Source organism: Andrena cerasifolii, chromosome 3 (assembly GCF_050908995.1).
Source record: "Andrena cerasifolii isolate SP2316 chromosome 3, iyAndCera1_principal, whole genome shotgun sequence".
NCBI lineage: Eukaryota > Metazoa > Arthropoda > Insecta > Hymenoptera > Andrenidae > Andrena > Andrena cerasifolii.
The window spans coordinates 4993534-5020733 of NC_135120.1; the positions used below are offsets into that span (position 1 = coordinate 4993534).

Sequence of the window (27200 nt, forward strand, 5' to 3'; positions counted from 1 at the left end):
ATTCCGATTCGATTCTTCAGAAAATCGATTCTTTTGGTTAAAAGATCGATCTTTTGAATCGATTCTTTGGTATCCGATTTTCCCCAGAATAGATTCTTTGATGTAAGAATCGACAATCGATTTTTTGCCGTCTGGGGGAATTAATTGCCACTAGTGAAAGGACCAATCAAACTGCTTTTTGCGTAGGTTTTTCTGGTCTTATACGTTTCCCGCCATTTATACAGGAATCGCGCCGAATTTATAAACGATTCTTATGTTCTGGATGATTCTGGACAGTTCTGGATCTTTCTTTACCATTCTTCCTTCTTCCTTCCTTGTGTATTTTTCAAAGTCGGAAGTATTTTAACTGATCACAGAAATAGTTTATCACCTGAACATTTACAACAATTATCGTTTTTAAATTTCTTATCAATGAAAGAATGGCAATTACATGATGAATTAAAAATATTTAAAATGAATAGCAAAATATTTCTTCTATTCAATACAATGCCCTTCAACAACTATCCCAAATTGTTCCTTGTAAAATTATTTTTTATATCGATTCTTTCAAAATTATTCAAACCCGACATCTATGTATATGTACTAATTTTGGAAAAAAAGTTTTATGGCGATTCTTTTCATCTCGATTCGTTCAGAATCGATTCTTTGGTTCAGATTTTTTACAGGGATCGATTCTTATAATTCGATTTTGAATCGATTCATGAATCGATTCTTTGAGGTGAATCAAACACCCCTAGTCCTGGCAATAAACTCTTCCTCGTCCTCCGTTTCAATCTCGTTTAAAACCCTCCAGATGTGCTGTTCGCTTCGAACCCGCATGCATATAATAAATCTTTTCGCTGCAAAGGATTTTGAATTACGCTCTACATCTAGCCTCCATATTCCTATGTCTTATAGCTAACTTCACGCAATCACACATATTTAACCAGCGGAAACCGCAACAACGTCTGACTGCCTCATAAAAAAGTATCATTTTGATAAATATTAATTCAGAATAATTCTTTTATCTTTTAGAAAAACAGCTTGAAACATTAAGTAAAACGACAAATGGGTTACAAAAAAAATAATTATTCGCTGAATCATGTTAAAACACCGGAACTATGTCTAAGATAAGATAATAAGGCCAAAATAGCTGGTTCTTTCGAGCCGCTCGCTTTTTTCGAGTACTCGAACAGCTCTAGTCGGGGTACGTTGAAGAATTTAATAGAGGACTGCACGGAAATAGAAAGGTGCGAACTGAGACTGGAAGAGGTAGTAGCGAGCAACGTAAAGGAGGAGGTGGTAAGATGGTTGGTGGGTGTGGAGAGGGAAAAACGGGAGAGGAGAGCGCGGGGAGGGGAAAGGGGAGCAGTTGGAATGGAGGAATGAGTGTAGGTAAGAAGTTTTGTAAACCAAGTCCATTTCGTGACCGCAGAGGCTGGAATTAATAATAAATACTACTACTACTACTATATTAGTGCCACTTCCAAACTATAAATACTGCACGAACTTTCTTGAAATAACTAATAGAATTTCTGATGATCATAAATACACATACAAAATTCACTGAATAAGTTTGTTCCTGCTTTATTTAGAATATTGGTCGTCGATAATATAAAACAAAGTTTTAATATAGAAAAAAAATATAAAATTCTTATGACTATAGAATTTCATTATTTTAAAGTAGGTAATGCTATCTTTTACAGGTATAGTACTATAACTTATGTATACGTATATGTATATACATATACCCATCAATTCATTAGTAACTTCTGATGCATTGATATTATTTTTGTATTTACAATACAACGTACTCAGTAACCTAACAATGCAGCTACACAACCAGGGTAATGCATTGTGATAAATGCACGAATTTTTGAATCATTATAGTTATAGTAATTCATAAAATATTCCAAAATATTTTCATACCTACAATAATTCATATTGAAAACAAACATTATTGAATTCATTACAAGATCATTTTTCGCAGAGAGAATTACAAATAATCGAATAGATTTTGTTCCAGCGTTTTCAGGTTCTTTTGTCAGTAGCATATTATAATAGTAAATTATATAAAATTCATCTGTGAACTAGCTATGACAAAAAGCAATTTATGATTCACATAACTATAGTCTGATTTTCGAGAGTTGGGACCTGACGCGGGTCCCTCGGACGGAGCGTGATTAAGGAGGGATCCAATGGTACGCTAAGGATTGCCCCTCCGTCCGAGGGACCCGCCTCAGGTCTCAACTCTCGAAAATCAGACTATAAGAAAATATATTTCTTTTAAATTTAAAAAATCTATTATTTCTTACCGAACGCAGTTTTTCTCGACTGGATTTGAAAATTTGATTGATTTTTACTCTGTGTGTATATACGATTAAAATTGTATTATATTCAGAACGCAAAAAATCGTCGATTTTAGTTCCTAACGACATTCTTTACATTGCTGTATTTTAGAGAAACATCTTTTTCTCGCAATTTGTGATATTCAAAATATGCATTCTTGTATATGCATTTCTTGTATTGGACGAACTATGTTAAATTACATTTCAATTGCATTATTTGGTATACACAAGTACATATTGCGTACACTAAGTATATACGCACAGTTGACAGTATCAACAAACAAGCGTACTTTAATACGCTATAATCTGTCATCTTTTTGTATACTAATTTCACGAGGACATTGCTAACGTTCCACCCCAAGCATGTATTAAATTCAACGTCTTATTAAGTTTTGAACACCATTCTAATCTGTCCTCTTTTGTGTCAGCTGATAAAAGATGCCTGCAAATATATTATGATTAACATGCTTAATTTCGTAATTTTAAATTTCTCCAATGAAATGAAGTGTAATATTTACCTAATGGTTGTCATATGTCCGTTTCTAATCATGATCAAACTTTCAGTGTCTCCAGATTCAGCAGTTCTTGTCGTTTCAAGTAAGAAGGTATGAGTTCGCGCACATATATCGCGGGAGACTAATCCAACATTAGTTGTTGAAATACCTGTAAAGGCAAAAATAGAAAACATGGTGCCTTTAGTTATGAAAAATATTTTTAAAAAACCACAGAAATAACGTCAGATCTGAGTTAACCCCTTGGCCTAAAACATCGAGTGAGACTCGTGATCTCTCGATCGGGCCAAAGATGAAAATCACGAGTGAGACTCGTGACACGTCGATCGGACGAAACGTAAACAACAAAGGTCGGTAAATGTTTAGATTAGGGGAGGATTCTCCGATTTCAATGACCTTCACATATGTTGTCAAGGTCATAATTCTGAACAATATTTCTCTCTAAACTTTTCGGCGGTCGGCTTTGGTTTGCGAGATATTTGCAAAAATATTCGCATAATTGTACACTGAAATCTGCCTATGGCCTATAGGCCTATACAGAGGACTGTTTCACAGCCGACAGTATTAGTATTGTTTGTAAATTAATGTCTCTAATTGTTGGTTATATGATAAATATTTATAAAATACGTAAATAAATATTGTAACCCCAAGAATGGTAAACCTGTCGAAAAGCTACCTCCTCACCGATTTCAATAACTTCGACATACATTGTCAACATTTCCCTCTAAACTTCTTGGCGGTTCGCTTTAGTTTCAGAGATATTAATAAAAAAACTTTCGGCATAATATATTGAAATCACTTTTATAACCGACGGTATTAGTATTGGTTTGGGCTAGATTAGGGCGGGGGCGCGTAAAGCATGGTAGCGAACCAATGTGAGTATGTGTTAAATTCGGTAATTCTATTGTTAACTGTGGGTGACGGGAAAGTGAATTGACTCCTTGCTTTACGCGCCCGCACCTACCTAGCCGCAACCAATATTAATACCGTCGGCAGTTCTAGTGTTAAGTAAAGTTTTTTGTGAATATCTCGTAAACCAAAGTCGAGCGCTGAAAAGTTTAGAGGGAAATGTTGTTCAGAATAGTGACCTTGACAACATATGTGGTCATTGAAATCGGAGAATCCTCCCCTAATCTAAACATTTACCCAAAGGTCAAGGGCACGCCTCGCGAGCAATCCTCGACGACGACTGAACGTTTCGCCGATTTCTTTTCATCTCAGTTATTCCTGGCCGCATACACATTTATTTACACATCATAAGCCCCATTAGCCAAGTTGCCGGCACCTTTGTTGCAACTGCGTAACGGGGCTAAGACGTGTGCGATTGACAACTTCGAACGCTGAGCCGAACCGTGAAATGTCTCGACGTGTGGCTCACCGCTGGTGCTGATTTGGTGCCGGCGGTCGGAATTTAAACGGTAGACCAAGCGGTTAACAACTATGACAATTATAAATCACCTTGCAAATCTAAACTTCCAATGGGAGTCTTTTTCCGTTCGTCATCTGGATATTTCCAATACGACAACGTAGAACCCTTAAGCAAACACCATCTACGATGCCAAGCACCAAAACCAGAAACATCTTCAAACATTGTGAGAAATCCCCTATGTTCGACCGACACTGAAAGCTCGCATGACACACGCATTTGTAATCGACCCTCTAACGGAGATTGTGGCGGTATCTGAAAAAAATGACAAAAGATTAACGATGACGTTTGTTAAAATACACATGTTGAGGATATATTTTGTTTACCTTATTTAATGTAAATTGTTGTCGGTGTACTTCTTTTAGACTGAAAATGACATAACCAGACAACTGGAACGCGGGAGATCTAACAGCTGATGGTCCTGCCGGGCTTTGTACACTTGGCATTACTAATCGACTTTCTTGTTTTAAAAACTTTTTCGGAGTTTTATTTACTACCTGTAAGATGTTTATGTGCTCAGTAAAATAATGTGTGTAACAAAAATCAATTGATACATAAAGCTATACATAGCTGCATATCGAAATAAATCTTAAAAGAGGTAACATACACCTGAATCGAGCAAAACGGAGCTGACTATGGAATTCTTGTCTAGAAAATTATTTACTTTCATTAATGAAATTTGTGTTCGTTCAATAACGCGTATACTGAAAAGATTTTTTCAAATATCGATGATACACTCTTTACCGCTGATAATGTTGTTCAAATGAATCAAGCGCAGAACGAAAATCAAATGAATTTTTATAGCATAATACTGTAGTTAGGTCGTTACATTTAAATGTTCTAATCAACATAAATCGTATTATTTTACCAACTTCCAAATAAAAAAGGTGATTGTTAATACTTCTAAAGAAACTCGAGCGTACATAATTCCAGATGGTTTGTCCCTATATTTCAAATAAATCGGCTAAATATCGTGTCTATTGACTTGAGAAACGTTTCTTCGAAAAAAACCCGCAATTGAAGGGTCGGATGCAATAAGGGGACTAGCACTCGAAAATGGGAAAAATTATTGTCCAAATGCTAAGAAAGATTGGAAAATTAAACGTTGTTAAACTGAATTTTAAAAAATATAGTGTTGTAAAGCTCGTCACGACAGACATTTTCTCTATTTACAGTTTGTTTATCCAATCACTACTATTCCAGCTAAAAATTATAAACAAAAAATTGTTCATCTTCCAAAATCATTATTTCTTTAAACATAAATTGCGATAACTTGAGTGAATATTAATGGATTGTTATGAAACTTAAAACATAACTTCAGAAAACTGTAGCGAAGCCGTAAAATGTATGCACGAAACCCTTATGTTAACAAATGTAATAATATTTAATTAAAAAGTAATACTGCACATAACGCATGTTTTTCAACGTTCGCCGTTAAAAAGTATCGAGGCAATTTTGAGGTACAAAAAACTTGCAGCGACAAAGTTTTTCCTTAATATACAAGGAAGATTTTCACCAATTTTCACACTGATTAATAAATAATTGTAGAGGATATGACGATATATATAAATCCCGCGCGGCACCAACAGTCAACGTGAGTGCTAAGACTGCTAAGTAGCGCATTATACGCGGCCGGTCATATCTTCTACAATTATTTATTAATCAGTGTGAAAATTGGTGAAAATCTTCCTTGTATATTAAGGAAAAACTTTGTCGCTACAAGTTTTTTGTACCTCAAAATTGCCTCGATACTTTTTAACGGCAAACGTTGAAAAACATGCGTTATGTGCAGTATTACTTTTTAATTAAATATTATTACATTTGTTAACATAAGGGTTTTGTGTATACATTTTACGGCTTCGCTAGAGTTTTCTGAAGTTATGTTTTAAGTTTCATAACGATCCGTTAATATTTACTCAAGTTATCGCAATTTATGTTTAAAGAAATAATGATTTTGGAAGATGAACAATTTTTTGTTTATAATTTTTAGCTCGAATAGTAATGATTTCATAAACAAACTGTAAATAGAAAAAATGTCAGTCGTGACGAGCTTTACAACACTATATTTTTTAAAATTCAGTTTAACAACATTTAATTTTCCAATCTTTCTTAGCGTTTGGACAATAATTTTTCTCATTTTCGAGCGCTAGTCCCCTTGTTGCATCCGACTTTTCAATTATTATAAGTTCCGTAAAAAAATGTTGAAAGTGAGACATTTAAATGTTATTTTACGTTAATCATCGGTTTCGGGTCAAATGCATTCCGAGAAAGTATTTATACAATAGCAGATCAGAAGAGACTATTTTGAGAGCATAACAGAATTCGAAATTATAAGGCAACTTTTGACTATTAACATATTCAATCATGATCCATAATCAATCCATATTCCATAACTTCGTTAATTATGAGGATTTCAATGTAAAATTCTGGAAACATGCTCTCAAGTAAGGCTGTTCGAGTACTCGGAAAAAGCTAGCCGAGCCGAGCCAAGTACCTGTACAAATCGAGTGGCTCGAAAAAACCGAGTAGCTCGAAAGAATCGAGAAGCTTGAATTTTTTCGAGCGACTCGAATATACTTGGAGCAGATCGAAATTTTCGAGCAGACCGACTGTATCGAGTACCTTGAAGCTTGAACGTTTCGGGCAATACGAATGTTTCTAATATTTTAGGTTACGTTTATCTACGGGAATGTAAATAATGGTTCTCAATAAGTAATGTGAATAATTAAAATGTAAGCTGTAAATAGAAATATTCTGTAACTTTTGAAAATAAGTACTAAATTCAATTTTTTTTTCACTTTCTTTGTGTATTTATGAACTTATTCATACACTTCTCTTTATGTTATCTTTCTTTTCCTCTTACTTTTTTCCTTATTTCTTACTTTTTTGCCTTCTTCGTGTGGGTTATACTTCTGTCGCGCCATTGTTAACACAGGGCCTTCCCGCTCATAAATAAATAAATAAATAATTAAATAAATATAATTAAGCGTAATTAGAAAGAATCGTGAAGTACTTGCAAACATTTGAATATGTAAACCTTGCATTATCAATTTTTCAATTTCTAATTTTTTATTTTCGAGCTACTCGATTTTTACGGGTACTCGGCTCGGCTCGGTCCGAACTTCAAGCTACTCGAATATTCGAGTACTCGAACAGCCTTACTCTCAAGACTTCGCACTTTAAGAAAATATAAAAACCAAGCATCGATTCATTTTCATTGCCCAGATGTATGCACTTAACTCGTATACTTACTTTTTTATTGCCATTGCTGATATTACTACTGCATCCAGTACCATGATTAATGTGGTATTTAATTGCATGCGGCAAGATTTCAGGTTGCGTCTGTAGTGAATATATTTCAATGGTAATTTTAAAATCGTTATACAAATCATTCAATTTAAGCGTTGATGGAAACCGAAGGCACGAGTCACCAGGCTCTGCTACAACCACTGGAGTAGCAACTATTTCCTCCAAGTGTCGCATCAAACAAACAAAATGTAGACAAATATCTACAATACATTTATCAAATTAAGAAAAATATTTCTATTTATTTAAATTGTGTATTATTTTCAAATATAACTCATACTCACTCGTGCCGATATTTCGGAAGTATTCTCGTTTAAGAGGTAATGTAATCGCAGAAACTGTTAAAGAACCGCTCTCTTGTACTTCCGGCGATCCAGGAGAAACAGGCCTCAATGTACCTTCTACTTTTAACCGTTGAACTTCGTTTAATGCAGCTTGTCGTCTATGAGCTATAATATAGAATTTATATACATATATATATATTTTTTTAAACGAGATATCGACGTGCGTTACGAAAAGTAGCACGTTTCAATTTTCTTACGAAAAGTAGCACGTTTCAATTTTCTTACGAAAAGTAGCAAGTTTCGGTTTGCCACGAAAAAAAACACTAACACATTTGACTGTTTCGCCACGAAGAATAGCACATTTGGGAATTTACGGCGAAAACTAACATATTATCCGGTTTAGCCACGAAGAATAGCACGTTTTGGATTATATTGCAGACTGCAGAAACTATCTCGTTTCAGCGCGTGGTCAGTTTAAAAGAATTCAATTGTTGAAAATAGTGTTTAATAAATAATAATTCCACCTAATCTCCAAAAGACAACACATATGAAAATTTTAATCTACATAATTTAAGTAAGGGACAGTAGGGGAATTGCGAACGCGGGGTAAACCCGAAGATGCTACTTTTCGTTGCAAACCGCTCTAACGTGCTAGCTTTCGCAGCAAAAACCGAAACGTGATGGTTTTCGTGAGAACGAAGGCAAACGTGCTACTTTTCGTAAGAAAATTGAAACGTGCTACTTTTCGTAAGAAAATTGAAACCTGATACTTCTTGTAAGAAAATTGAAACGTAATACTTTTCGTAAGAAAATTGAAACGTGATACTTTTCGTAACGCACGTCGATATAATTCACGAAGTCACATTTATAATAACAAATGAAAATTACTGGCAACGAGTAGTAATCTTTCGCCTTCAACGTGCTCCCTCGAATCATTGAACTCTACAGTAGAACTGCACAGGTTCAATGCTTGACTAGCTTGACCGATAATGGTCTGTTGTTTGCACACTTCATCTAATAATCGCTTCACTTTTTCTTGCACCAAAATGGCTTCGTTCTTAGCGTCGAGTTGCGCCATGTCGGGATTATTATCTGAAGGTTGTTGTGTTCTCGAAATTATACGTACTGGTGTTTTCGGTGTCTGGAATTAAATTATACAATAGTTTTAGATTTCAAATCCAGAATCCTACAGAACTGCAATATTCACTTGACTTACTTGTGATTGCTGCCGCCTGTAAAAGCTGACGCTGTGCATTAAGGGCACACAATTTTCACCATCTATAATGTAAGCTTCACTCTTGTTAGGAGACTCAGACGAAACTTTCTTTACAGGTGAACGGTACGATGAACTTAAAAAAAAAATACTTAATTTTAATTTACACATTAAATGTATATCTATATCTGGGTTGACTAACTGGTGGCTCGCGAGCCACCGGGGGCTCCTCCGCTTTGCTGCTACGCTGAACGGTCCCTCTCCATACCTACCAGACACTGACGATCGCAGTGGATTTCTTGTTATTTCCTTCTCTTTTCGACTGCGATCATCAAGAGTCTGGTAGGTATGGAGGGGGATCGTTCAGCGTACATACCATTCCATATAAGAGTAAACCCACGCCCCCACCGATTTGGAACCGGTCTTCGCAGCTGACACTACAGCCTGCGCATGCTATTGGTCGTAGCGCTTTCTCTGTCGGTTTCCTACTAATCAACAGCCTCCTCAAAGTCATCGTTGCGCGGAACAAGTCTACTCTTAAATGGAATTCAGTATAGCAGCAAGGCGGAGGTGCCCCCGGTGGCCCGCAGCCACCAGTTAGTCAACCCTGAATTCTATATTATCATTATTATCTTTGTATCTTACCCTTCGTTATATTTAAAGCTCGTTGATGTGGTTGAAGGACTCTTCCCACCTCTGTTTAGCTTGGGTGGAGTTGGTCCTTCTTCTGCATTGCCATTGGCAGAATGTGCTTCTTGCAGTGCAAGACATTCGTCTAAATATTCATCCATTTCGTCCAATACCGAAATATCAGAAGTCGTACTATCCGGATCTGGATCAATTGATCTCTGCAATTGCATTGTTAAAATATTATAACAACAAGTCAACGAATAACAAACGTACATGTATTTAACATCATTGTTATTATATTAATGTTAATATATGTAGATACTAGCCCGCTTTAGACGGACAGTTTTTCTCACAGTTTTGGAGCGTACGAGCAATTCCACGTCAAAACGAATAAGTGAAAAATTTAGTTTCACCGATTCTATTCAAAATTACAGCATTTGTCGATAACCTTGCAAAAACAAAGTATACTGTATTTCAACGGCCTATGTCAAATAGTTTTCGAAATATTATTATTATTATTTTAACGGAAAAACCCTTTAGAATACAAAGTATACAGAGATAAATACAATGAATAAAATAAAATAAAATAAAACAGTCTGCATGCAACAACAAAGTTCGCAGCACCAATGGTAATATAATAATATACTATGCTAGCAGGGCCGGTGGAACCCATTATGCAAGTTATGCGCCGCATAAGAGCGCCAGCCGAAGGGGGCGCTAAAAAACTATATCGCACGTTTAATAATAAAGGAATCCAACTCCCTCGTAAACAAAATGTAAACGTAATTATTTCTTGTTGTACTCCGTAAAGGCGAAACATATTAAACAGGAAACAGGTGCAAAAATTTGGGGCGCCAAAAATTTTCTTGCATAAGGGCGCCAACTATGCTCGCGCCGGCCCTGTATGCTAGGAGTAGCCTAAACAGTTGCTTCCGGAACGAATCGAGCGAAACTGAGAACAGGTCTATGTTCGCAAGGGACTGATTTCCCTCCTCCATAGCGCGGTTTATGGGATCGGCAGTATAGTGCCTATAGTCTGGAACCGTCGAAACAAAAAGGGGTCTCAGACGCAGTGACCGTTGTGTGGCAAGAAAACGAATCAAAGCCACTAGCTCCGGACAGTTTATCTGACCATGGACTACTTTATATAGGGACAGTAGATCGGAACAGACCCGACGGTCGCTAAGGGTAGTGAGCCTTGTCTTAAGTAAGGCAGGACTATAATCGTGGTCATAGAACCGCATAGAGCTACCAGTTGCCCTCATGGCCAGCCTAAGAAACTTATGCTGGACCCTTTCAATTAAGCCAACATATTGCTTATGCCTTGGGCTCCAAGTTGCCGACGCATACTCTACCTGTGGTCTAACAAGTACAACGTATAACAACTTCAGTGATTTGATCTGCCTGAAGTGCTTGGCAAATCGGGCGATAAACCCTAGGGTTTTCATCGCCTTGCAAGTAATATTCCGATAATGGTTACGGAAATCCAGCCCGGATGAAAACGTAACACGAAGGTCTCAGACTTCAACCACTTCAATTAATGGGGTGTCACATAGACTATACGTCGATAAAATGCCACTGATAGCTTTATGGGTCCTCAATACCACACATTTCGCCGTATTTAGTTGAATCTTGTTGGCGATACACCACTGCTCGAACCTACAGAGATCATCCTGCAACAGATCCGCGTCCCGATCACCACTAATGGTACGGAAAATTTTTAGGTCATCGGCATACGTAATAAATTTACTGTGCAGGAATACCTTTTTGAGGTCGTTTACTAAAAGAAGAAATAGAAGGGGACCAAGATGCGACCCCTGAGGGACACCCGAGGACACATTAACCGGAGTCGACAGCTGGTCCTGCACCCTAATAACCTGCACACGGCCTTCCAAATAGCTTCCGATCCTTGATAGAAACGACCCACTGATCCCAATCAAGGTTACTTTCTGCTGCAAAATACAGTGGTCCACCGTATCGAAGGCTTTCCGGAAGTCTGTGTACACGGTATCGACCCATTTAAATAGTAGGAATATCTGCTCACCATATAAAAGATTAGCAATAGTAGGTAGCAGATATTCCTATTATTTTTCTTGAGAATACCGAAAACACTGAAAGAAAAATTTGTTTTAACCCATCGTATATAAATACTTTCCTACGCTAGGCTATTGTTTTGAAAACGCGTGCGTGCGGACTGACCATGGGATCCGTGCAGTTCCAAGCGGTGTACACTATCGTAAGTTTTATTTTTTTGTTAACTGTTTCCAAAATCTCTCCACCTTTTTGAAAAGGCATTTATTAGTTGAAGACTTAACGAATCGAATAGTATTTTTTGCAAGCCGGACCGTGGGTGGGAACAACGTCAAATCGCGATTTGAAACTTTGACACCGATTTCTGTTAAGTTTATTAACAATAAACAAAATATTCTATATACGGTTTGAGAAAGCATTCCTCCAGCTTTAAAATGAACCCAAGACGGTGGCATTATCTTTAAAAATGATCGAGATATTACAGTTTAAGTGATGACGCGTCAGTCGATTTTGTTTCAATTTTCGAAACTTTAACATTAAATATTTCGAAAACTATTTGACATAGGCCGTTGTAATTCAGTGTACTATGTTTTTGCAAGGTTATCAACAAATGCTGTAATTTTGAAGAGAATCGGTGAAACTAAATTTTTCACCTTTTCGTTTCGACGTGGAATAGTACGAGCTATTGTGTACGAACACTCCAGTTGTTAATGTATGATATTTTTAGAAGGCCCGATTCACTTAACGTTTTATCCCAGTTGCCTTTAGAAATCCGATTTTATTATGTGCAATCTTGTTTGAAGAGCAGGATTTGTGCTTCTGGAAGCAAATCTCTGATATTTTGTTTATGTACGTGTTTAAAAATATCAAACATTAAAAATGCTGCTCATCAATATTGAGTCAGAAAAGTCAACTATATTCGGCATATTGGATTCACCACTTTCAATTTCGAAAATCTGACTTTAAATTCGGAATCAGCAGAAAAAAATCCCACAGATACTGATCTTCGAAAAGTGCTGTATAATTCGCTAAATATACAAAAATCAGCAACGAAATTTAAAATTTCGGCCGGACAGATCGATAGAGAATATAATTGCGAAGAATTTAAAAAAAAAATCGTCAAGTTTTCTGATAAATTACGACCTGTAGAATAATTCGAGCAAAAAGTGTCACTGTGCCACTGTGCGGCGGACATGCCACGCTCTGCGCGAAATCTTGCAAATTTCAAGCGGACGCTCCAAACCTGCGGATCTGGCGCGCGCGTTTAGAGTGTTGCGCTTTGAACATCACGCTCCAGGAGCGCGCTCCAAGCCGGAAGGTTTGGAGCGGCCGTGTAAAGATGGCTATTGACAGCGGTGATTATTATAAGTATTGTTTCGAAGCATTTTAATGTACCTTCTTATTTAAAAGTGTTTGCTCATTTACTGCGCGTAAAATACTTCTGCCAAGGCTGGTGTTTACTTCTTCACTTTCTTCGTCGCTGTCGACCTCAGTTACATCATCCTACATAAAAGTTAATACATAGAATTGTAAAACATCATAAAAAAGAATATAGAATTAATTTACGTAGTGTTTATCCACTGCACTTATTTTTTACAGAATCGCCTTACTTCAACATAGTATTCGGCTTCCGTTCCTGTCTCTGTATCAGTTTTCTCATCGAGAGTAGCCGTTTCTGCTTCCGTGCTGTTAACAGTGTACTCTGTATCTGTTTCTGTCTCTGTCCCCGTTGTGTTCTCAATTTCGGAAAGATTCGGATAGATATGTCCAGGCTTAGGCGGAGCGACACGAATGCGCTTAATGTCGCCTGCTGCTTTTATTTGCTGTGTTTTTGGAGGACTACCTACAACTTTAAAATACAAAACATAACAAACTTTCTATTAACGTAAGTGTATAGCCGGTTAAGATGGTCAAATGTGCCTCTGAACCGATTTCAGCTCGCGATCAGTCATTCGAAAGCGTATAAATAAATAACCATTTGTGCCAAGTTTCAACTTTATATCTCAACCCGGGGGGTAGTAAAGGGTAAAAATAGAAAATCATGTTTTTGCCGATTTTTCTCCTATACTGGCGGATTAAAGATTTTGAAAAAAATCAGAGGGATTTCTGTTACCAGGACACATATTAGGGAATGGTTTCAGATTTTTAAATTGAAAAACCAAGCTGTGAAAAATAAAAAACGCCCAAAAATGCTGAAAAATGACGGTTATGTATCGAAGCAGTCTTAGTACTATAGTTGTATTTTTACTGTAAGTCCGTATCATTGTTACTATTGTCGTGATTTTTTCGGATTTTTAAAGATGATGCGCCGCAGTTAAAAAAATTAAAAACCCATTTTTTCGCCGTTTTTTCCGTGTCAGAGTAACTTACATGTCGAACATTTGTACATACTTTATGGAATAAGTCTTTAAGAATCAAACGAACTAAACGTGCTGTGACATTAGAGTCAGTGGCGGATTCAGGGGGGGGGCACCCACAAGGGAAAAATACTTATTTTAATTTGCAAAATACTTATTTTAACTTAGCAATATGAGAGAAAATATGATAAATTCATACAAAAAAAAACTTTTTCATTTAGCAGGAAAATATTATCGGGAAAGGTACCTGGTTTATTTCTCAGACCTATACCCCCCCCCCTTCTGAAGAAAATTTTGGATTTGCCCCCCCCCCCCAAATCACAAATCCGCCCCTGATTAGAGTCTAAAATGTCTACCATATTTTCAACGGCGTCGATGGCGCAGCGGTAAAGTGTCGGACTCAGCTCAAAACCGAAATGACAAAGACCGTATAATACTTCACCGATACCATCACACCATATCGCTTTTATTTACCATCATAATATCACCAATAATGTTTGGCTGGAAGTCTCGTGGCGTCCGAGCAATCAGCCAAATTCCTTCACTATGGTTTGGCTTGTTTTATGTTTGTTTTTGGGAGCCATCAATATATGTAACCGATTACCTTTATACCAATAAACATTTTCAAAAAAAAAAGTGTCGGTCTGCTGAACCACTGCGAATTTTTTGAACGTAGGTTCGAGCCTCGCAAGTTCTAAGTTCCACAGGGTCATATTTTTTTTCACATTAATTATGTATTTTTTCGAATTTTAGCTATATGACAATGATCGATATTTATATACAAATGTTTTAAAAACGTTTTAAAATCAATATTTATATACAAATGTTTTAAAAACGTTCAAACAATGTTTTAAAAACATTTGTATATAAATATTGATCATTGTCATATAGCTAGAATTCGAAAAAAATACATAATTAATGTGAAAAAAAATGTGTGGGACTAGAAATTCCGAGGCTCCAACCTACGTTTAAAAAATTCGCAGCGGTTCAACAGTACGACACTTTACCGCTGCATTTTACCGTTTAAAATATAGTAGACATTTTAGACTCTAATCTAGTTCGTTTGATTCCTACGCTGTTTTGCTGTATGTGAAGACATTGAAGATCGCATAAATGACTTATTCCATAAAGTACGTACAAATGTTCGCCTGTAAGTTTCTCTGACACGGAAAAAACGGCAAAAAAATCGTTTTTAAATTTTTTTAACTGCGGCGCACCGTCTTTAAAAACCTGAAAAAAATTCATGACAATAGTAACAATGATACGGACTTACAGTAAAAATACAACTATAGTACTGACTGCTTCGATACACAACCGTCATTTTTCAGCATTTTTGGGCGTTTTTTATTTTTCACAGCTTGGTTTTTCAATTTAAAAATCTGAAACGATTCCTTAATATGTGTCCTGGTAACAGAAATCCCTCTGATTTTTTTCAAAATTTTTCATCCGCCAGTATAGGAGAAAATCGACAAAAACTTGATTTTCTATTTTTACCCTTTACTACCCCCTGGGTTGAGATATGAAGTTGAAACTTGGCACAAATGGTTATTTTTTATAAGCTTTTGAATGACTCATCACGAGTTGAAATCGGTTCAGGGGCACATTTCACCATTTTAACCGGCCATACCCTTTCTAGACGATACGAAATATATAATAAATACCTTGTCGTTTGACAGGCGAACTCTTGCTTGGATTTGAAGTTTGTCTCTCGCCAGAAACATGTGGCTGCGGAAGTGGCGGTGGAGGGGGAGGAACAGTATGATCCTGCAATGAGAATAATGTACTCCATTTACATCCATTATCTTAACCCTAGTTCGGCTGACGAGGGACCCGGGTGACTATTTGAACTGTACCACGGAAAAAAGATTGCTTCTAACTACTTTTTTTCTGAACTTCCATGACATCTCAAACGAATGATTTTTTTAGTAGAAAAAACATGCAGTAATGATTCTTAGTTATTTCTTCACCTTACTTTTACCTGTTGAAATGTTTTATTCTCATTTCGGCTAACGCAGTCACCCGGGTGACTTTTAGAAAATGTATACAAAATAAGAATGTACGCAAATTTTTTTTATTACTATTACGCTAAGAATAAATAACAGCCAAACGGCTAGGTTCAGGCGCAGCCGAGCAGCGTTCCCGTTACCCCATCATACCCTGCGAGAGCCACGCAACTCCAACTGACGAATCCACGATCGTCAGGTGGTGGTGGTTGATTTCTCCTCGTTTGCTGCTCGCGAAAACGAATTCACCGGCCAATATATCTGACTTCGACCTTAGTCCAGTGCATAGACATGACGAAACGTGTTCTGAGCAATGCCACTTGTAATTATTAGCATTGCTTACATACGTTATTCGTGCAGATGTACGTATAAAATTAGTCACCGGGGTGACTGCGGGAGCCTAAAGGCCGTCGCCCATTACGCCGAAGCGAAACGCGGCGACCAAAGCGCAATGTTCGTCGCCGCTCTTCTGTCATATGGGCGATGCGTGGTTGCTGCTATTCTGTCATATGAGCGATGAGTAGTCGCGGCGCTTCGCTTCGCCGCGCTTCGGCCTAGTGGACGACGACCTTAAATGCGCTTCAAAATTCGTCAGCCGAACTAGGGTTAAAGCAACATTATGCTTAATAAATAAAATGTAAAATAAAGCGTTGCTCACAGGTGCAGGCGTTGGTTTCACTGGGCAAATCGGAGAATTTTTGGGCGAATTTGATTTTCCCTCGCTACTTTCGCTTGTTCTGATACAGGAACCAGCAGCAGCTTGTGCCATTTCTTTGTTCCTATTAAAACGAGACCGCAGCATATCCAACTCGCGCTGCCGTTCCAAATAAGTGGTGCGCAGAATATTATTTTCCAATTCTTGCGCACCTAAACCTTGTTCAAACTTCTCTCGTTGAGCATTAACAGCATTATTTGGAATATCAATTTTGGCCCGATCTTTTCCTAGAATAGAATCTTTAGATAAAAAGCACATTAAACTTTTAGTATTAACCGAAGAAGACCGCTTCGTTCCCTCGGACATGTTATGTCGCGACGCCTATACTGTTGGTATAAAGTCACAGACGAGTTATCCACGCGACGCGATAACGTTCGTGCGATGCCAGAGACGAGTAAACGCGCGATACGATACCTTTCGTGCGATGTCACAGACGACATATCTTGCGTGCTTCGTTATTAGACTAAATGCTTTAATTCGAAAGAGTGTTAATTTCGGAAACGGTATAGGAAAAGAAAAACATATTGTTTTCAGGACAACTGGAGTTTATTATTATTCTGTGTGATATAATTCAACATATGTAGAATCAAGCTAAGTGACCGCGGAGCAAAAACAGAGAAAACTATTCGAGTAGCTCGAAATTCGATTCAAGCCGAAGCTCGGTTTCCGATCTGATCCGAGCGCTCGAAAGAACCGAGCGGCTCGAATAAAGCGAGCGGCTCGAATTAAGCGAGCGGCTCGAATGATGCGAGCGGCTCGAATTAAGCGAGTGGCTCGAATTAAGCGAGCGGCTCGATTAAAGCGAGCGAGCGGCTCGATTAAAGCGAGCGAGCGGCTCGATTAAAGCGAGCGGGCGGCTCGAATTAAACGAGCGGCTCGAATAAAGCGAGCGCCTCGAATAAAGCGAGCGGCTCGAATTAAGCGAGCGGCTCGACTTAAGCGAGCGGCTCGACTTAAGCGAGCGGCTCGAATTAAACGAGCGGCTCGAATAAAGCGAGCGGCTCGAATAAGGCGAGCGGCTCGAATAAGGAGAGCGGCTCGAATTAAGCGAGCGGCTCGAATAAAGCGAGCGGCTCGAATAAAGCGAGCGGCTTGAATTGAGCCAGCGGCTCGAATTAAACGAGCGGCTCGAATAAAGCGAGCGGCTCGAATAAAGCGAGCGGCTCGAATAAAGCGAGCGGCTCGAATTAAGCGAGCGGCTCCAATTAAGCGAGCGGCTCGAATAAAGCGAGCGGCTGGAATTAAGCGAGCGGCTCGAATAAAGCGAGCGGCTCGAAAGAACCGAGCAGTTCGAACGTGTTTCGAACGGCTTGAAACAATCTAGTGGCTCGAACGAACCGAGCACATCCGTACATACAATGTATGTGCAATGTACATCTTTCGTGCAGGTCGATATTATTGAATAGTTCGTTATAACGAGTATGATAAATATTTCGGATATGTTATCGTATGTTTTTCTAATGGAATAGATATAATGATTACACTGTCCGACAAGGTTTTTGAACCTTAATGAAATGTATCGTTACCGATGAATTTTTGCTTGCTGAAAACGAATTTGGCGGTGAAAATGGCGTAGCACGTCATGATACATCGATGTTATGAATACGATGTTTTGTCCACTAAACAATTTGTTTAAACAAATGATTGCAAAATGACATGTTTTGAAATATACAAATATTACAAATATGTTTATTCTAAAACTTTTTTACAATATTTGTTAAACAAATTGTTTAAACAAATTATGAACTTATTACTGTACGCCTTTTCTTATCCCTTTCGCTACAGTTCCCTCTGTCGGAAACTATACTCGTACTCGTTTTTATATGAAACTCAATATTCGAATGTAAATAAAATAATTTTGTTCACAAAATTGCATTTGCAATGACCATTTTTTTAGCATAAATATTTTTTGTTTGTAACTATCCTACGAAAATTTGCATTGCATGCTTAATATTATGAAATGTAAACGCTTTGCATTGAACGAATATAGTCATCCATAGTAGCGAAAGGGTTAATACAGCTTACAATATTCTAAGCATTCATATTCAATGCAGCCACTGCATTGCAGTGGGGCAGCTCGGAGATTTTAATATTTCCGAAACAGATTCAAACTGCTCGGATCGTTCGAGCCACTCGATTGTCTCAAGCCGCTCGCTTTATTCGAGCTACTCGCTTCGTTTGAGCCGCTCGGTTCTTTCGAGCACTCGACTCGGCTCGGTTATTCGAGTACTCGAACAGCTCTACACGAACGGTATTGCGTCGCGTGATAACTCGTCTGTGACTTTATACCAAAGTATCGGCGCACAGTGTGCGATTTTGGACAAAAATCGCTAGACAGCGCAAACCTTGACCGATTTCAATAATTTTTTTTTTAAAAATACTTGTAAAGGGCTCAGCAATAACGGAGGGGTGCAGTAAATCCTGTATTTTTTAGTCTAATCTGTACAAAATATTATTTAGCATAACATGACATAAAAACGTAAACTTTGGAAATTGAGGATATTAAAAATGAATTTTTTGTAAATTTAATATTAGCTATAAAATAAAAAATTTAATTCAAATTTACAAAATTTAATTCAAATTTACAAAATTTAATTCAAATTTACAAGATTTAATTCAAATTTACAAAATGTAATTCAAATTTACAAAATTTAATTCAAATTTACAAAATTTATGTTTTAAATAAACTATAAGTGTAGCTGATTTAAATCTAATACTTTTAAAATATATTTTATTTTTAATAGTTTTGATTTTATTTCTAATATATATATATTTTTTATTTTTTTAAAAAAAAATTTAGGAATTGTAATTAAAATAGAATTTGATGTGGCAACTAATTTTATAATAATTTGTTAATATGAATTATATGTGCCATGTTAGATGCATTGAAATGTTACATGCATTGTGGCTTATTTTATAATAACATTTCTTCAGCATCAACCGTTAAGGGCTTAACTGTTTTATCTTCTTTCAGTCTGAGAGAGCTAATTAAGGGATCTGATGAGATCAAGAGATAATGTAAAATATCTTTGTTACTCATTTGCCTGTTGCACATTCTGCTATGTTTAGCTCGTGCTTTACGAAAAATTGTATTATTTCCTTCTTGTGACTCTTCTGATAGCCAGCCAAACAGTAAATCAAATGATTTAATAATGTCGCTTCCATGAATAAGAACTTTATGAAGGGATGGTGGCATTTTATACCATTCATACAATTCCACACAAATATCTGCAGTATCGAAGCAATATGTTTTAAATTTACTACAATCGATCATTCTATCACAAGTTAAAACTTGCAAAATATTATACAATCTTTCGATCAAATGTTCATCTAAACCAGCATATTTCGCAACGGCTTTGGCTTGGGCAAAAAAGGAACGAGCAACATTACCAGTGTTGGTTGTTCCAAAACCTTGCTTAACAATATCTACGTGTAATGAAAGGTTACATTTTAAAGAATTTTGTATACTTTGCTTCCTTAATTTCTTTAAATGTTTTTCTTTGGCTGTCCTTGCTGAACCTTTTTTGAAATCAAGATTATACTTATTTATAAATTTAGGTCCAACTCGACATGGGGCACATATAATTCATATTAACAAATTATTATAAAATTAGTTGCCACATCAAATTCTATTTTAATTACAATTCCTAAAAAAAAATTAATATATATATATATATATATATATATATATTAGAAATAAAATCAAAACTAATAAAAATAAATATAATTTAAAAGTATTAGATTTAAATTAGCTACACTTACAGTTTATTTAAAACATAAATTTTGTAAATTTGAATTAAATTTTTTATTTTATAGCTAATATTAAATTTACAAAAAATTTATTATTCATTTTTAATATCCTCAATTTCCAAAGTTTACGTTTTTATGTCATATTATGCTAAATTAATTTTTTATAGATTAGACTACAAAATACAGAATTTACTGCAACCCTCCGTTATTGCTGAGCCCTTTACGAGTACTTTAAAAAAAAATTATTGAAATCGGTCAAGATTTGCGCTGTCTAGCGATTTTGGTCCAAAATCGCACACTATGCGGCGTCGTGACATAACACGTCCGAGGGAACGAAGCGGTTAACTACGATCATTTATATTGCCTGAAAATTAATTTATATTTTAAAAGTACCTCCATTGCTTGCATGTCCAGGTGACGAATTAACTTTATCCTTCTCTTGTAACTTATTTGGTGGTATAGACATGGTAAGCGGCGCTTTTGGCAATAAAGGAGCTTCCCCTTTATTTTTCTCAAAAAGTGCCATCCTCTCGGAGAGTGTCATCTGAGCAGGATCTTTCACTTTCGTTTCAGAATTTTTCGGTTCAAATAGCGAAGCTTTACTCAGCACCGAACCTGGACTAGATTGAGCTGAATTTTTAGGAGAACCATTAAAGCCAAATCTAGATGGCACTCGAGAACCGTTTGTGCCAGGCGTTACATTTCTTAATGCTTTCTCCGGAGTGGTGCAATTTTTATTATTAACATTCTTTGGCGAGTCTTTTGCCTTTTTCATATTTTTATCTTCGTGAAGTGTTGTGGTAGTTCCTTGTCTGTGTTGTAGGTGTTTAGGGGATAAGCTCGTAGAATCCGCATCTTTTCCCTGAGAACAAGCCTTATAATCATATACAAGGCGGCTATTGCTTTTTGTACGACTAAAGCCTTGAGCCTCCTGTAAATAGTGTTTTCACCGAACAAATCCAATCACGTGTAATATACTTCCTCTTTCACGCTCATTAAAGTGATAGATAAGAAGTTCTAATACTTATGTTTCACAGAAAAACTTTTAAAAGCTTTAGTCACATAGCAGGTGAATAATATTCTATAAGTCATAAAAACACTTACCAATGTTTCCAATGTAGCCTTATCCCATTTTATTTGCCTCGTAGAACATGCTTGCTCCTTTCGCGGGCTAACTGCTCCTGCACTGTGTTTATTCCCTTTATTATATCCGCTTGTGCTTGGCTGCGGTTCCGATGCATTTTTAACTTGCTCGTTTAATTTGGCCTGTATTTTGCCTGCTTTACTCTCTACTGGTTTGACCTGGAAAAGCACGTGACATGCTACTGAGTTTCCTGAAGTCTAAAGATTCTTTGAAATACACGTATAAGCAACTAGCATCCCCCATCTCGGCTTCGCCCGAGATATTAGCGTGACTGATTCATGTTTATTAGAATTAATATCTTGTAAGGAAATTAAGTATTTTGAAAAAAAAAAGATTAATTTCTTCATAATATTTCGGAAAAGATAACATTCTCTTCTTTGGGAGATTTATTTTCCCTCCAGCGTAACACATACCAGGCGCTTCTTCGTTCCATGTTAATAACGCGTTTTTTAAACATGCTACATAGCCTATGTCCGTCCTAGAGTATCCAGGAATATCGTGTTAAAATTCGAGGAAGATCGGTTCAATAGGTCTTGAGTTTTGCGCAAACAAAAATCGGCTCTCTCCACAGTTAGGAGCGATGGGGCTGCAGTGATGGAGGGGGAAACACCTACAGGAGCGGTGGTAATGTGTGCGCGAACTGACGCTAGCGCCAAACCAGTTAAGTGGCGCCAACGCGAAGCTAACCACGGCCAACCAGCGTCGCCGGGAACTAGATTGTCGACGCTGGTTGGCCGTGGTTAGCTACCCGTTGGCGCCACTCGGCTGACTTGGCGCTGGCGTCAGTTCGCGCACACATTACCACCGCTCCTGTAGGTGTTTCCCCCTCCATCACTGCGGCCCCATAGCTCCTAACTCTGGCTCTCTCTTTATATAATAGTATAGATTTACCAAAGCTGGATGTGAAAGATCATCTTCCCAATTATTAATCGTCGAAGCAAGAGCTGCTAATCTATCGAGTCTAGCCCCTCTTTTGTATGGCTTCTGTTCAGCAAAGTCTTCCTCTGCATTGAATCTTTCTTCAGTTCTATGAATAGGTGAACTTAACTCCTGGCTACTATTATCTATAAAAACAATTATTTATGCATTTTATGATTCTCGAACGGCGATAACAACTGAGAAATGTTAGCGGTAATTATGATGTATAATTATTTATGACGTAAACAAATACTAATGGAGTAAAGTTAGTTAAATTAATAACACCACAAACTATGTCGGAACTATTCTTGCAAAAGTGCTGTGTTTGCCATTTTCATGTAACTTACACAGAGCAAGGCATACGTATATCAAAGCTGGGTAGTGTGAGAAACCAGTTTGAAGCGATCTGTGTGGGTGTACTATGCGATATAACTTACCCGAATATAGTTTGCCAAGCCTTTGTAACTTTGACCTCACATTGTAAAGCACAATCTCTCCATTTTCCTTATTTGTCTGTTCATTCTTTCCACTGACAACGCTATTGGACACAGACGTTCTTGTGGATTTTAATGGAGATGTGCTTTCTGTTGGTATTTTAGCAGGAGACTTTGTTGGAGTTTTACTCTTAATAACTTTAAATTTAAGGAAAAATATAATTTAAATGATGTATTCCATTCTGTCGATATTATATAATTACACTAGTTTACAGTCATTTCTTGATGTAGACTCCGCTATGAAATTCTTATGTAAGGTGGTCCCCTAAACTCGAAAATCGACATGAGACGAAATCCTATGGATACGTTTTCGAGATATCGCCCGATAAATATTTTAGTAATTTTTTAAGACGACTCGACGTTTTTGGCCATATCTCGCGTTAGTGTTGACCGATTTGATCGCGACGACTCTTAAATAAAAGATAAGTAAATTGCATACAACTCTTTCCCACAGTCTTTTCCAATCCGACCAATAAGGTCAATGTCCCTATTTCTAATCACATCCCGATTTCTGCTCAGTACGCAGATTTTTCATTTAATGTAAAAAGTTAAATAATATATTAGTTGTACAAAAAATTATTTTAAATTAGTTCAGTATTTCTGAACAAAATGCTACGGCCAGCTACTCAATAGATGACAGTATTTTTTTGGCAATTTGAAAATTATTTTCGTTACAGATTTTGTTATAAATATTTTATATTTTTGTAAATAAAAGACATTTTAAAACTTTAAATAATTTTGTTTAATTGTGTTATCTAAAATATAATTATAGACTTTTCAATTGGAAGATAAATCGCACGTGGATATTTAAGCAGAAACTGGGTCAAGCTCGTGAGCAGAAATGCGAGCATTTTCATTTTCGCTGAGCAGAAATAGGGACATTTTATATTTTATATTAAATCGACTATTATTAGGTTAAAATGTTTTTAAAAATACTTCTTGTTTATTTTGTGTGTAAAGGGGAGGTAAAATATTACGTCTAATAAGTTTTTTTTATCGATTGTTGCATAAATAAATAATAAAAATCTGTTTTTTACGATAGCAGAAGTCTTACATGATTAGAAATAGGGACATTGACCTTAGTTTAGGCGGAATCGAGCGAAACTTAAGAAAAATGTAATGTTTTGGGCCCGAAATTGAAATCGATAGCCTGGAAGACATAGAAATTATCATGTGACGCCCAGTTTCTTATTTTCTACGTAGAGTGCGCACCTTTACGCAGAAAACAAGCCCAATCTGAGCAAAATCCATGCACAAATAAGGAAGTTATGGGCGATAGGAGCGGGAGTGCCTATTTTCAACTTTTTCCCTATTTTTGCATTTCTTACTGTTTCTTGGCGAATTACGTATTTGTCTTCAATGAAAACAAATTTAAATGTATCTTATTTTTTTATTTTATTTTTGAAAAGCAATTTTGGCTCTTTCTGTTTCTTTTGCCCGCATTGAGACCTGCACACATCATTGACTCATCCCAGAATCCTTGGTAGCGTCTCTCAATACTTTTCATCTGCTGATGAAATCTCTCACCATGTTCATCGCTTGCAACACCAAGATTTGGTGGGAAGGAAACCAAATGCGAGTGGAGGAAATGGATCTTCGAAGACATCTTAACGCCAATATTGAGAGAATGAAGAAGTAAAAAGCATGTTACAGCAGATGATCGATACAAATGAAATTATTACAAACAGGTGATGTATTCATATATTTGAACACCACTTTCCTGAAACTTTCCGACGCCAAGATCAAGGAAGTCGTTTTCGATGGGCTGCAGATCAAAAAGTTTCTGGGAAGTGAGCAATTTGAATTGCATTTATCGCGAAATGAAGCTGCCGCATTCAATTCGTTTCGATTGGTCGTCCCTGGCTTTCTTGGCAACAATAAAAGTCCAGACTTTGTGGAAATCATCAATGATTTGCTCAAGAACTATAAGAAAATCGCTATGTAGTGCTGTTTGTAATAATATCATTTGTATCGATCTTCTGCTGTAACATGCTTTTGTCTTCTTTATTCTCTCAATATAGGCGTTAAGATGTCTTTGAAGATCCATTTCCTCCACTCGCATTTGGATTCCATCCCGTCAAATCTTGGTGTTGCAAGCGATGAACATGGCCAGAGCTTTCATCAGCAGATGAAAAGTATTGAGAGACACTACCAAGGATTCTGGGATGAATCAATGATTTGTGCGGGTCTCAATGCAGGCAAAAGAAACAGAAAGAGCCAAAATTGCTTTTCAAAAATAAAATAAAACAAAATAAGATACATTTAAATTTGTTTTCATTGAAGACAAATACGTAATTCGCCAAGAAACAGTAAGAAATACAAAAATAGGGAAAAAGTTGAAAATAGGCACTCCCGCTCCTATCGCCCATAACTTCCTTATTTGTGCATGGATTTTGCTCAGATTGGGCTTGTTTTCTTCGTAAAGGTGCGCACTCTACGTAGAAAATAAGAAACTGGGTGTTACATCATAATTTCTATATCTCCCAGGCTATCAATTTCAGGCCCAAAACATTAGATTTTTCTTAAGTTTTGCTCGATTCCGCCTAAACTATTGGTCGGTTTGGAAGACACTGTGGGAAACAATTGTATGCAATTCAATTATCTTTATTTTAAGAGTCGTCATGATCAAATCGGTTAACTCTAATGCGAAATATGGCCAAAAATGTTGGGTCGTCTTCTTAAAAAATTACCAAAATTTTCATCGGGGAATATCTCGAAAACGTATCCATAGGATTTTGTCTCATGTCGATTTTTGAGTTTAGGGGACCACCTTACATAAGAATTTCATAATAGAGTCTCAATCAAAAGTAATTTTTTAGAATTTGTAAATTAGTGTTATCATTTATGTATATTACATGCTCTTCGATTAAACATCCAGTGATTGCTATCGCTACTTATGAAATGAAAAAAAATATTAATAATAAATTGTTTACCTGTGGCTTGCGCTAAAATAGTGTTTGCATCCTTCAGTGGACTACGCCTTCTTTTAATATCGTGACCTGCATTCGATAATTGTGTATCTAACTTTTCTCGTCTTGCTCTAGCTCGCTCTAACATCCGCTGTTTAAATCAAATTATTATTACTCCAAAATATTGATAGAGTATTCTCCCTGTCATTTAAGAAGGAACCCATTTCGCGCATGTAGAATGAGCTCATTGGCTCCGAAAAGGCGTTGGTGGGGGGTACAGCCAATAGTGGCTTCTCCCGGCACCAATGAGCGGCAACCTGCGCAGAACCGGTCTAAACTCGTCGGTCGGCAGGTTCCTTCTTAAATGACAGGCAGAATATTAGTTAATCAATAATACTCTACGCAGTTAACAAATTTGATATTACTTTATTATTTGTTGCTTTATTAAAAGCATGAAACTTGATGCAAAAAATATTTTTAAAATCCTGCTTGAAAAAATACTACAATTAAACGAACCTATATTTATGCGAAAATGAAACATGTACAAAAAATAATCGATATTTTAGAGAACGCTGATGATAACGTTCGTGAACACTGTAAACAGCAACTGCTTAAGTATCACTGCATTTGCGGATTATAATCGGATAAATGGGCCTTACCTGAGTGAAAGGGTCCATTGTCCAGGTGAACGGTACTGTCCTAATCCAAACCGACGCTCTGACTAATTCCCGAAATACTCGTACCGACGGAATAAATTTTGCCCGCTTTATTAATGAATATCAGCGTTGACAGATCGTCAAAACAATCTGGGCGCTCCTTTTACATTGCACGCAATGGAGTTACTTCCAACCGTTGAATTTAAACGCAACCGCCATGGTAATGAAACGCGTGCGAAAAACCGAAAGTGACAGCTCTTATTTCAGAACCTTTCTCCTTGATGATACCTACTTAATCGTACGACGAGCACTACAAAATTCATGCGTTACACCGAACACTCGTCGAAACACCAGTGAGCACTTTCATGTGAGAAAAGAGACGCGGTACGTAAGTACACGGAATAACTTTCGCAAATTTAAACATGATAGATGAAGCGTCGCATCAAGGCCCAACCGGAGCTCTTCGTGGGATTGGAGCAAGTACGCAGCTACAACGTCAATGAAGCCCACGTTCGGAGTGGGGCA

The 27200-nt window shown here is 37.0% G+C and overlaps 1 protein-coding gene across 4 annotated transcripts; it reads right to left on the reverse strand.

Annotated features, from left to right (window-relative positions):
* Positions 1-1541: 1541 nt before the first annotated feature.
* LOC143366973 (anillin) lies at positions 1542-27200 on the reverse strand. Of its 4 annotated transcripts, none has more exons than XM_076808492.1 (19): positions 26679-27200; positions 26044-26170; positions 23054-23248; positions 22590-22762; positions 21659-21856; positions 20948-21485; positions 16748-17043; positions 15748-15850; positions 13340-13578; positions 13125-13232; positions 9714-9916; positions 9072-9204; positions 8744-8996; positions 7856-8020; positions 7518-7774; positions 4592-4762; positions 4298-4520; positions 2846-2990; positions 1542-2769 (listed from the first exon to the last, which is right to left on the reverse strand). In XM_076808492.1, exons 1-19 carry the CDS (start codon positions 26694-26696, stop codon positions 2658-2660), a joined length of 3657 nt encoding a protein of 1218 aa, XP_076664607.1. In that variant the 5' UTR covers positions 26697-27200; the 3' UTR covers positions 1542-2657. The 4 variants fall into 4 exon arrangements, with proteins under 4 accessions (XP_076664607.1, XP_076664609.1, XP_076664608.1 ...); XM_076808494.1 differs by having other exon boundaries at positions 20948-21428; positions 26679-27198; XM_076808493.1 differs by having other exon boundaries at positions 16748-17031; positions 26679-27169.